The following is a 13,107-nucleotide window of genomic DNA, read 5'->3' as shown; positions in this document are numbered from 1 at the left end:
CACCGGCAATTGTTTTCATCTTGGGCTGACGTGGATCATCCTAGACCTATGGATATCATGTAAATCAATGTAATTGAGCATTTAGGAAGGGAGAGAACATAGAAGATTAATTAGAAGATTAGTAGATCTGGAGTTGGCTTGCATTCTTGCCTGAGCCCGGATATTGTATTTTGAGCATGTTTGTAATCAGGCCTGTGTGCCAAACTTGCAAACCCGCATGTTGCTAGTTGATTATTTGAATTTATTGATATAAGATAAGATTGATTCTACATTTCCTCCATCACATTGTGTTGCTTCTATTGTGTTACTCTTGCTACATTGTCCAGACTATTCTCTTTGAGGACTCTCCCCTGTCGTGATTGCACCACAAGCATACTACTCCAACATTTTCAAGTTCAACTTGCAACGTCAAGGTCCTTTCTATGTCTTATTTTCATATTTGAACTACTATGTTAGTTTTCTATTTTGTAATTCACTATTATTACTAGAAGTTGTCATCTTCATATTATTTAACATAGATCTTAAACATGAGATCCAAACTACAAATCCCTTCCATACCAAAAAAGAACATTAAACCAAAGTGTTTAGCTTTGTTATTAGGACTAAATTTTAACCTTATTAATGTTCCCAATGATGTGTATTAATGATATGAGACTTCATTTTGCATGCTTAAGTCTAGGATCTCATTTTTGTACTTATCATTTAGTTTTTTCTTCTACTTATTGAAATATGTTTCTCAATGTTTAAGTAGAATGTCTTCATAACAGATATTAAGTTATAATTCTTGAAATTTATAGAGAAACCTAAGGATTTATGTCTTAACTCAAAATGAAATTTACCTTGAAAACTAAAAGTGCCCACTACAAAACATAAATAAACACAAAGGCATAAATAAACACCTAAACATAATTCCTTGGAAAACCAACCAAAAAAAAAAAATGATACATTGAAGTGTACTAATTGATCACTATAGAAAATCACATAAAACGGCAAAGATCAAATAGATGCCCGATTGATCACGATTGAAAATGACAAGATTGGAGAGTAGCAATTACAGGTTTCTATAAGTCTCAACAAGAAGATTGAACTGTATCTTATTAATTTTAATTATAGATCCCATCAAGATCGATGATGATTTATCACAATATAATACGCTAAGTCCAACGCCTGTTAAAATCATGATATCATGCCTTAAGCCAGCAATTTTGGATGGGGAATAGCGGCTGCCGAATGTGTTTACTCCTTTAAGTAGAGTCAAATGGAAATTACATATTAGGCTATTGAAACTCTTGATAAGATCGCCCCTCATCCTTAATGTCAATTCAACGTCAATGATTTTATGTTTCTTGCATTTTACGCCATGAAACCACGCCAAAATCTCCGTGTGGGTGTTAACGAGGATTTTTATCCTAATCTTTTTTCTTGGAAGAAATTGAGCCAAGTGCAATGTGGGGCCTATAAATAACGAAAGAACTACCCCTCAGGATGGGAATTCAACGAAATCGTGCTGTTATAGACGATATCAAGTGTGGGCCGCTCTTTACTCCATGGCTCCTGCAATGGGATCTTATGAGGGCCAAGCAAAGCTTGATGATATTCCCATTCTGGATCTCTCTCGTTGTGGAGAGGACAACTGTTTACAGACGTTGAGAGAAGCTTGTCAAGAACTGGGCTGCTTTCGAATTGTAAACCATGGAATCTCACCAGATCTTCTCCTCAAAGCAGACCAGGCATGCCGGGAAGTTTTCAAGCTTTCCACAGAGACGAAGATAAAAAACGTCTCTCCCGTTCCTTATGCTGGTTATATAGGTGGAATAGCTGGGGTTCCCTTTTATGAAAGCCTGGGTATCGCCCTCTCAATCACTCGTGATGCACAGGCCATCAAAGACTTCACCCATCTCATGTGGCCTCAAGGAAATCAAAACTTCTGGTAGGAAATCTGCCTCTTTATTCTTTCTTTTTAAGGCTGCTTTCTTTTCTTTTATTTTTTAGAGTTTCCTCTGAATTGTCCATGCTTTTGGGACAGCGAGACTATAGAAGAATACACCTGTGAGATGATGGAACTGTTGAATAAAGTGCACCAAGTAATTCTTGAGAGCTTTGGAGTGAGCAAGTACTATGCTACTCACTTCGACCATGGGAAGGGGATCTTCCGTATGAATTTGTACGATTTGTCTTCTGAGCTGTCCACTGAATCGAATGGTCTCCCAGCTCATACGGATGGGAATAGTATTACCATACTACATGAGGATTCGTGTGGTGGGTTACAGGTTTGCAACAGGGAAGGCAATTGGATTGACGTGAAACCCATCCCCAACTCGTTTGTGGCCATGGCGGGCGATACCTTTCAGGTGACACTGAAATAGCTCTCTCAAACATTGATGTGATCTTTTCTATTGTTTAGGGTTTGTTATTCTTATATCTCTAATCAATTTAGTTATCTTGTATTTACCTAAATTTTTCTAAATAAGTATTATTTAGTAGTATGAAAGACACTTATTCATAAAATAATTTCCGGTCTTAAATAACTGATTTTATATTACATTAATTCTTATGGAATGAGCTAATTTTTTACATGATCGATTTAAATTTTTATTTATAAAATTTTCTAATGATTTTTGAGAAATTAGGCTTGGAGTAATGGAAGGATTCGTACTCTCAAACATCAAGTGATGGTGAAAAGACAACAATCTCGTTTATCTTTGGGCATTTTTAATCTTTTCCCAGATGAAATGGAGATAAAAGCACCAATCGAGTTTGTTGATGATAAACACCCACAACGCTACAAGGCATTTAAGTTTGGGGATATGGTTAAGTATAGAATGGTAGAGGGAAAAGCAATACAAGAACCTCTACAACAATTTGCTGGCATTTAAGTGTAGTGGAGGAGTTTCTTCTCTATTTTTAGCTATTTTCAAACTTCTAGTATTTTGCTTTATTTATCAAAATAAAAGACAATTATATTTCAAATATGATATATAAAAAGTGCCTTGCTAAAAGGTTGTGAGGTAGTTAAGAGTCTTAATGATCTTTTTGATTAGTAAGTTTGAATTATCAAAGTGTGTAATTTTTTTTATTTTTTTTGATGTATATTGGTGTTTATATAAATAATTGTTTACTGTTTTTCTAATATGTATGTCCTAAATTGTTACCAGATCTTGTAAAATCCTTTAATGTTATAGAAAATGAAATTATTTTATTTTAAAGTATCTATATCATTATATATGATGTAAAATGTGTGAATGAGTTTCAAGTGCAATTTGTCTCAATTAGACTAGGCAATATACAAAAGTACAAATTACATCATACATATTTTAAGTGAATATGTTACGAAAATTTGCTACAATGAATAATGAACTACCTATTTCCTTTAAACTATCTATGAACTTGAACAAATTAAAAATGTCTTGAATATGTACACATTAAATGTGAAATCATTTTATGGTTAATGAAATTGATTATTGTGATTTTAAAATTATATATTTTTATTTACTTAATTATTTATAAAAAAGTAACTACATTATTATTTGAAAATAAAAAATAAAAATATATATTTTAATTTTTTAGTTTAGAGTAACTATAAGAAAAATATATAGTTGATATGTAGGAATTAAATTCAATATTTAAATTCAATATTCTGTAATCTTCAAAACTATTGTCCAAATAAAAAGATAAGCTTCAAATGCTTAGGAGGACCAAATTTTGGTTTTTAAGTCTCCTAAATACAACTCTACCTATTCTTACTATTTCCATTATAATATACAAGTAGATATATCGTCTACATAAAAGAAAACTTAATTAAGGAAGTTGGTCTACTCTACCTACATTTAATCTAATATATTGTAGAACTATTATGTGAAAGTAAAAAATAGTTCTTGCCTATAAATATATCAACCATGCTATTCTTAACATGTTATTAATGTGGAATAATTTAAAATGGCTCTGTGAAATTCTGGGCTGAAAAATCGTTAGAATTTTAATGGCCCTAAAAATTTCTTAGAGGTGGATCAGTTTGCAGTGCAAAATTCTTAGATGTGTGATAGGAAAGATCGATTCCAAAAGTTATATTATTTTAAGAGAGTTTCCAATGAGAGGACTGGTGAGAACAAGCCCTCCCCCCCCGATATTTTGAGTAGAGAAGTGCAATATGCTTAGAGATGGATTGGACAAGATAATCTTAGACCCCATCGAATGGATTTTCTTAAGAGAACTAATGAAAATAGTCAATCCTTTAAAATGGGTAGAAAAACATTGGTCCCATTATTTGTTACTAGGCCTAACAACATTCCTATTGGCAATGAAGTAAGAACTAAGGTTTCAAACTTAGAATTATCAAATAAGTTGGGTATCAGTTACAAGAAGAGAATAGAGCCAATAGATGTGGATAGAATCAACACTTTAGAATGGCCATTAAAGTTAGAGGGAAAGTATTCTTCTCCATAGTCTCATTTAGAGTGCCTGATTCACAAATGGATATGGGAGAAGAACCCCAACAGAGGTCCAAACAAGTGGAAAAAGATGGGATCCAATAGGAAAGATATAAATCAAGATTCTAGTCTAAAAATGAGGAAAAGCCTAGTAAGTAAGGTTTTTGTGATGCCAACAAATCTCACTAAATTAAATGTGAGTAGGCTGAAGGAAAAGGCACTAATGGTAAAGTGGTGTGGCATGAGAGGTTGTAAGAATGAAATAATTGAATGGTGGAGGAACTCTTTTCCTAGTAAGATAAGTATTTGACCTCTTTAAAACTCCTTTTTCTTATTTGAATGTGTAGATTCAAGTTTTAAAATTAAAATATTATATTGAAGTCCAATATTTTTCAAATGAGTGAGTTTTCATAAGTAAATTTGTCCCCAAATTTTAACCCTAGTAAATACCACTTCCAAAAAATACCAATGTGGTTAAGTTTAGTAGGGATTCTAGCACAATATTGGAGTGTAAAAGCGTTAGTAAAGATTGGAGATACTCTAGGATCTCTGTTAGGAATAGATGAAGAATTTATCAATGGAAAATTGGGGGATGTAGCCAATATATAAGTAAAAATTGACACAAATTTAGTAGTATATAAGGATTTAGAGATTGTCTCAAACTCTAGCAAATTGAATCAATTTATAAATGGACTGATAAACAAATAGTCTAGACATTTCCTATTAAGAGATAAACTAAGGGAAGGTAGTTCAAGAAAAGATGAGATGGATGGGGAGAAAGGAAGTGATGTAAATATGCAAAAAGTGTCTGCAAATATGGATTCTAGTGGGGAGAAGATAGAGTAATTTCTTTTAAATCCTACTCAAGAAGATAGATCATAAGAGCTTGCTAATCAGACAATGGAGTGTGTACCAGAAACACCTTTGGAGAGGGTGAGGTTGGAGGAAAACGAGGATCAAGAACTACTTTTTCTTAGAAAGAAGCAAAATGAGTTAGAGAAGGTCAAATATTTAAGAGAAGAAGTCAATAAGAAGGAAATATAGATTGATATGTATACAAAATTGGAAGATAATAATTTTGAAATTATCCCTAAAATGGTAAAAGAAAGGACTTTTAATAAAGAGGGGCTTCTCCAAATGAGGATAGACGTGGATAGGTTAATTAAGGCAATCAATTTATAGTTAAATCTTATGAATTCAAGAGGAAACCAATTAGAGATTATCCACAATGAGGATTTGATTAGTAAACCAAATTGTGGTTCCTCCGGCTATAAGGATGTGATTTGGGATGACAAGGAACTAAAATGGAAAACTCAAGATGACAAAACAAAGAAATTAGATAGTAGAACCAATGTAAGCATAAATAGGGATGAGAAGAATCATTTGGCCCCAGAGCTAGTACCAATATGTCAATTTTTTGGTATATCTCAACCTATTCTAATGGAGAGTAGAGAAATATTGAGACAAAAACATTGTTTAATACAAAGAGAATTGGAGAATTATGGATAGGATAATGAGGAGCAAGAAATGTCTTTTAAAGACAAGGATCTCGAAGATCTTGAAAAGGACAGTAGTTGGACGACTATTCTAGGAATTCATCATTATAGTTCACACAAATTAAAACTAGATTGTGCTAAATTAGAAGCAAATATGAGAGGTAGAAAGTCTCTAACAAATTTAAGGTTAAGGGCTAGAAAAGAAACTTGGATAAAAAAAGATCACCTCAATATTGAATGCAAAGATGGGGAAGAACCTTCCCAAGCACTTGTGAAGTTGCTTAGCTGGAATGTTAGGGGTTCAAATGCCCCTAACAAACAACCCTTAGGTAAGTGCATCACTAGTATGGGAGAGGTAGAAGTAATTCTATTATAGGAAACTAAACTTTTAGATGAACAAATGTCAACTTTTAAAAAGATGTTAGGTGCTTGGGATATGGAGATGGTTCAAGTTGAGGGTGCTTTGGTTGGTTTGACTATTCTTTGGAAAGCTAGTAGGTAATCTTTGAGGTATCTTCAAAAGTCAGATCTTGGTTGGGCAGTATTATCACCGCTATTGGGCACAACTTAGAATTTCATTTGATCAATATATATGGTCTAACTGCAACTCATATGAAAAAGAAGTTTTGGAGGGAATTGGAAGTTTTTATGAATCAAAAATATTTTCCCCCATACAATTTTAGGTGGGGATTTCAATGAAATTCTTTATTTATCTAAGAAAAGGGGGGAATACAAAAGGAGCTACAACCTCAAATGGATTTTAGAGATTGGGTGTAAAGAAATAATCTTGCAGATGTAGAATTAGAAAATGGGATGTTCACCTTGAGCAATAGATGAATGGGTTTCAGCTACATTGCTGAGAAATTAGATAGGTTTCATTTTAAACGATATTTAACTACTTTTCCTATGTAAATCAAGTCCTCAATAATACCTTATTTAGGATCCGACCATTTCCTGAGTTTATCAAGAGATAATAAACCTCATAATTGTCCGTTCAAATTTTAAAATATGTGGATGGAGGATAAGAAAATTTTCAAATTGATTCATCTATGGTAGAAGGAGGGCCAATTCAGATCATAAAATCTTTTTTGCTTCATTTGAAAAATTAAATATCTCAAATAAAAATCATCGGTATGCAATAGAGAACACTTTAAGGATATATTTGCAATCAAAAAAATCATTGAGGAAGAAATAGAGAATTTGAATGAGAAGGTTATAAAAGAGGATATGGATCAAGCTAAATTCTTAAAAGAGAAAGAACTTTTGGTAAAACATGAAGAGATTTTGAAAAAAAGAGGAGATTTTTTGGAGACAAAAATCAAGAAAGACGTGGTTAGTCGAAGGAAATAAGAACTCAAAGTTCTTCCACAACAACACTGAGATAAGAAGAAACATTATAGAATAACCAAATTGAAAAGAGTTGATGGTAACCTCATAGTGGACCAATAAGGTATTGCAAAGGAAGTTGTTTCTTTCTTTCAAAATATTCTAAATAATTGGGAAGGAAACAATTATAATGCTCAATTAGCTCTATTGGATAATATACCAAAACTGATCTCTAAGGAATAGAAAAAATTGATAAATGCAAAATTCTTAGAAATGTAGATTAAACAAGCATTGAATCAATTACATCCAAACAAAGCCCCTAGCTCGAATGGTTTTCTAGTTGGTGTTTTTCAAAAATGTTGGCATATTGTGGGGTCTAATGTATTAGAACTATTGAAGGGGATATAAATTTTGGAAGGTTTCTAAGAGAGATTAACAACACTTTTATCATTAATATCCCTAAAAAGGAATCCATAGAGGGATTAGAGGACTATAAACCAATAGAACTTTGTAACATTATTTATAAAGTTTTAGTGAAAGCTTTGGCCAATAGACTGAAGAAGATCCTTCCTTTCATTATTTTGGAGGAACAAATAGGATTTCTAGGATGGAAAAGGAAGTATTTTGATCACCTTCCCCTTCCAAAAGAAGAAAAGTATCACAACTAAAGGATATTTTAATTAGAAGAATTTTGAATTTTAGAAATAGTCAAGACAATTTGGCCTGCGTGGGTGCTAAATTAGGAAATTAATCTTCAAAGGAGGAATACAATGTTATAATCTCTAATACCAATAATGAATTGGAGGAAAAATGAGAGTGGGGGGGGGGGGGGGGGGTGTGAATTAGTTTTCCACAAATTAAATTATAAATAGCACAATGAAAGAACATAACACACAACATCAATATTTTTGACATGGAAACCCTGGTAAAGGAAAAAACCACGATGGGAAACCACACCCACAGTTAGATAAGACTTCTGCAGTAGTATATGAAATAATTACAATGGGGATTGCACTTGCAATCACGGCAACCTCCTAGAGCTCACTGCTCATCACAAAAATAAGTCTCACTGACTTACATATACATCAGACTACAATCTAGACAAAATGAACTATGAAAATAGCATCTCCTAATGCTTGATATAGTTCCAGTTAAGCACAGATGTCTGGCCTGTAACTCTAAATCCTTCACACCCTTCACTAAATAATATATCTTTGTTTGCACAATTACCTCTCTCTGATAATGCAGACATAACCATACTGATGCAAAGCCATCCTTGTATCCTACCAAGCACTCCAAGGTGTATGAAAGTTCCCCCTCAAAGTAACAATAGGATCCTATCATGGCAAGGCTCTACAACCTTAGTTCAACATCTCACAATCTCCAAGACTCATACTTACTCAACTTGGATAATTTACTCCAACATACACTTTGAAACCTCCAAGGGTTATTGACCATTAGCACACTTGTTTTGTGTCAAACATGACTCACTCGGACCAGATCAAACATTGTTTGTAAGGATTCAACCCCATTCCCTATAGCACATTCACAATTAGGCCTATTTGCTAGTAGCCCTTTGAAACGGGTAAAGGGACCTTAAGTCCAAAATTTTTCAAACACCCTAGCAAAAAAATAATAGATTAAAATACCCTTTTGGTCCTTACACAATTCCCTAAAAGGAAGGGTCAAGGTCTGACAAAAAAAGGTCTGAATTGGTAGAAGGTTAATTGTCCTAAAGGGATAATTAGGTCTGCCTTTGTGAAGCATCTATGTCCAAATGAGAAACCCATACAATCACAACCCCATGAAAATATGGGGAACCATAAAAAATCATGGGTTCCAGGGTTACATGCCTGGAATCATCACCATTTGCATTCAAGGGTAACTTTGTTGTTTAAGGACTAGGTAGCCACATAGAGATGTCTACCTAGGGTTGGTTCAAAATCACACCTCCCTTGCTCCTCCTACAAAATTATTTTGGAATATTAGAATACGTTGGCCATACTTTCATTTGACCCAATCCCATGAGCTTCAGATTGATAAATTGCAAGTTATGGCCATGGAGGAGTAAAACCCTAGGTAAACCCCGGTTTTCCGAGCACCTACAGTAAAATTGGAATAACAGGAGCAAAACAAATGATCTAAACCTCAAACTAAAACCAAATCAAAGGAAACTCTCTACTCTAACCAATTCACATCATTAGGAATTGATCCCAATCCATACAATATCATACTTTGTACCGAAACTCCAGAATTGTAGGAAAAACTCAGAATTTCATTAGTTTGCAGTCATCAAATCTTTCCTTTGTATTGTCTAACCTTGGGAATTGGATCCAAAACATTTATATACCATTCCACAACTAATCTCAACCCAAAACAAGAGGTTAGATCCATGGAGGAGTTCAAACAAACAACAATGCAAAATGTGCATAAAAGTTTCTTATGACAACTTTTGACAACTTTTGCCAAAGTTGTCAAAATGTCATCTCTCACCTCCTAATGCCTTGGGTGAAGACTAACCCCTCCTGAAACACACTATAAGAACTAAAATACTAGGATAACTATGTCCTACACACTTGATCCCCTTTTGTCCAAAAGTCATAATTGGCCTATTAAGATACCAAAATAGGAGTTTGGCTCACAAGATGGGGTCTTTTATTACAAACACACAATGCATGAATGAAACACATGTAAAACATCCTAAAGACATGTTTCATGCCTTCTCCTTCCTCCTCTAAGCCTTATTTATCATCTTGAAGGGGTTCTCCTGCACCATACTCCCCAGAAGAAGAAATCCCAAGTCCACTTGAAATGAGAGCCTGCAGGTCTGCACCATGGTCTTTGATCTGTTGTTCTGTCATCCAGACTGCTTCAAAATCAGGTTGTCCCTTCCAAGCCACCAAATACTCCATGTAAACTTTGTTCCTTGTTTTCTTTGCAACCTTGGTGTCTAAAACCTTATGCAACTTTGGTGGTTCATGTTTGGGAATGTCATCATCTGCAATAACCTGAATTGTGTCTTCTCTTGCGTCAACACTACATTTATAAAGAGTTAAGTCACATACATTAAAGATAGGTGACAAACAAAGATCAGGTGGGAGTTGAAGTTCATAAACATTTTGGCCACATTTTTTCAAGATTTGATAGGGTCCAATCTTTCTTTGCATAAGCTTTGTATATCTGCCTTTTGGAAGTTTTTCCTTCTTCAAGTGAACCCACACCAAGTCCCCCACATAAAACTGAACATCCCTCTTCTTTTTTTCACCATGAGCTTTATATCTTTCTATAGATTGTTGAAGGTGAGTTTTAACTTGGTCATGGATCTCCTTTATGGAGGTAGCAAAGGTTTCGCCATCTGCACTAATGACTTCTCCTAGAGGTAGTTCTCTTAAATCCATCACACCCCTTGGGTGGATGCCATATACAACCTGGAAGGGTGACTTACTAGTACTCCTATTAATTGTATCATTATAGGAGAATTCTGCCTGTGACAATATGCTATCCCATCTTTCTCCATGTTGTCTAGTCAAACACCTTAGCAGACTTCCCAATGACCTGTTTACAACTTCAGTTTGGCCTTCCGTTTACGGATGGTAGGCTGAGGAGAAGGATAGATTTGTACCAAGCTTCTTCCAAAGGTTCCTCTAGAAGTGTCCAATACATTTTAGATCCCTATCAAAGACTATGGTCAAAGGCAAATCATGTATCCGGACAATCTCCTTGAAGAACAAGTCTGCAACATAAGAAGCATCACAAGTGGTTTTATATGGCAATAAATGTACCATTTTACTAAACTTATCAACCACTAAAAAACATTATCATATCCTTTCCTTGTCCTATGCAATCCTAAAACAAAATCCATACTCATGATTTCACATGGTCTTGAAGGGATGGGTAAAGGCTGGTATAGGCCTGTATTTGTGGACTTTCCCTTTTCCTTTTGGCATATCACACATGTCTCCACAAATCTCTTGACATATGTCTGTAGTTTGGGCCAAAAGTAGTGCCTCTTCACCAAATCTAGTGTCTTGTCAAGGCCAAAGTGGTCTACCATTACTCCACAATGCTTCTCCTTAATTATATTTAGTCTCATAGAGCATTTTGGTATGCATAGTTGTGCACCCTTAAACAACAATCCATTTTGAAGCAAAAATTTAGAGAAATCAACATAAAACCTCTCATCAAATGAAGCACATACCTTATAGATCTCTCCAAAGTCTACATCATCCTCATACATGGCAACTTGTCTATTCCAACACTCTCCAACTGGATCTAATTTGCAGTTAGGACTCTTATGCTCAAAGCATCTGCCACCTTATTCTTGACCCCTTTCTTGTGCTTAAGAATGAAAGTGAAGGCTTTCAGGATCTCTACCCACTTCATATGCCTGTGATTCAACTTTTCTTGACTATTTATAAAGCTAAGGGCCTGATTGTTTGTGAAGACTATGAATTCTTTTGGCAGCAAGTAGTGTCTCCACTTATTCAAAGATTGTACTAGAGCATACATCTCTAGGTCATATGATGGATACCTTCTGTTTGCCTCATTTAACTTCTCACTGAAGAAGGCAATAGGCCTTCCCTCTTGACTAAGCACTGCCCCATAGCCATGTGGTTGGCATCACACTCCACTTGGAAGATCTTGTTGAAATCAAGTAGGGAAAGGAGCGGCTATTCTGCAACTTTTCTCTTCAATGTTTCAAAGGAGTTATTTGCCTCTTCTGTCCAACTGAACCTGCACTTTTGTCCTCCCTTTATGGTATCAAGCATAGGAGCACAAATATGGCTAAAGCCTCTTATAAAATTCCTATAGAATGTGGCTAAGTCATGAAAGCTTCTAACATCATTGATTGTTCTAGGCGTAGGCCAAGACAATATGGCACTCACCTTTTCTTGATCCATTTTCAACTCACCATATGAGATTACAAATCCAAAGCAAATAATCTCTTCCTACATAAAGAAACACTTTTCCAAATTGATCATTAATTGCTCTTCATACAATCTTCTTAGGACCAGGTCTACATGTTTTAGGTGTTCTTATTTGGTTTGACTAAAAACTAGAATGTCATCTAGGTAGACTATGACAAATTTTCCTATGAAATCCCTCAAGACTTCATTCATTAACCTCATAAAGGTACTAGATGTATTAGATAAGCCAAAGGGCATGACCTTCCACTCAGACAACCCCTCATTTGTTTTAAATGCAGTCTTCCACTCATCTCCTGGCCTAATCCTAATCTGATGATAGCCACTCTTCAAGTCAACTTTTGCAAAATATCTAGCACCCCCCAAACAATCTAATAAATCATCAATCCTAGGCACTGGGAATCTATACCTGATAGTAATTTTGTTGATAGCCCTTGAGTCAGTAAAAATTCTCCAAGTGCCTTCCTTTTTGGGTGCCACGACTACAGGGACTGCACATGGGCTCAAACTTTTGCCAATCAGTCTGGACTCCAGCAACTCTTCAACCTTTTTTGCCATCTCAACATTTTGATCTGGTGTGAGCTTGTATTCTGCTTTATTAGGCAAGGTGGATCCAGGTATAACATCTATGCAATGTTTTATATCCCTCATGGGAGGTAGTGACCTTGGCATGGCATCAGAGATGACACCCTTGTATTTGTTTAGTAGTTGCTGCACTACAGGGTCAACCAACCTCAATTTGTCTTCGTTCTTGTCTTCAGACTTCTCCACCTTTGCTATTGTTGGACTAGTAATAAGGGTGTACCAAACAATGCCTTCATCTATCATGTTCTTCATGAATTGCTTCCCTCCTAACACCAACACCTTGGCCTCCTTTGGTTTGGTTTCCTCCTCATTCTCCATCAAAGGTAACAATTCAATCACCTTACCCTC

At 35.1% G+C, this 13,107-nt stretch overlaps 1 protein-coding gene across 1 annotated transcript; it reads left to right on the top strand.

Moving 5' to 3' along the window:
• The first annotated feature begins 1,547 nt into the window (after positions 1 to 1,547).
• LOC131062969 (2-oxoglutarate-dependent dioxygenase AOP2-like) lies at positions 1,548 to 2,876 on the top strand. Its single transcript, XM_057996716.2, has 3 exons — positions 1,548 to 1,930; positions 2,027 to 2,351; positions 2,631 to 2,876. The coding sequence occupies exons 1-3, from the start codon at positions 1,548 to 1,550 to the stop codon at positions 2,874 to 2,876; spliced, it is 954 nt and encodes a 317-aa protein (XP_057852699.2).
• Positions 2,877 to 13,107: the final 10,231 nt, after the last annotated feature.

The sequence above is a fragment of the Cryptomeria japonica genome, chromosome 2, assembly GCF_030272615.1.
Source record: "Cryptomeria japonica chromosome 2, Sugi_1.0, whole genome shotgun sequence".
Classification (NCBI taxonomy): domain Eukaryota; kingdom Viridiplantae; phylum Streptophyta; class Pinopsida; order Cupressales; family Cupressaceae; genus Cryptomeria; species Cryptomeria japonica.
Note: the sequence above shows the minus strand (reverse complement) of the source record. Positions and strands in the feature narration are given on the sequence as shown.

What these genes read in the sequence shown, in the direction of transcription:
- LOC131062969 (XM_057996716.2), top strand. Translation starts at nt 1,548, where the DNA reads ATGGCTCCTGCAATGGGATCTTATGAGGGCCAAGCAAAGCTTGATGAT. An exon ending in CAAGGAAATCAAAACTTCTG is followed by an intron (nt 1,931 to 2,026) that starts GTAGGAAATCTG and finishes CTTTTGGGACAG; the next exon opens with CGAGACTATAGAAGAATACA. An exon ending in TGGCGGGCGATACCTTTCAG is followed by an intron (nt 2,352 to 2,630) that starts GTGACACTGAAA and finishes TTGAGAAATTAG; the next exon opens with GCTTGGAGTAATGGAAGGAT.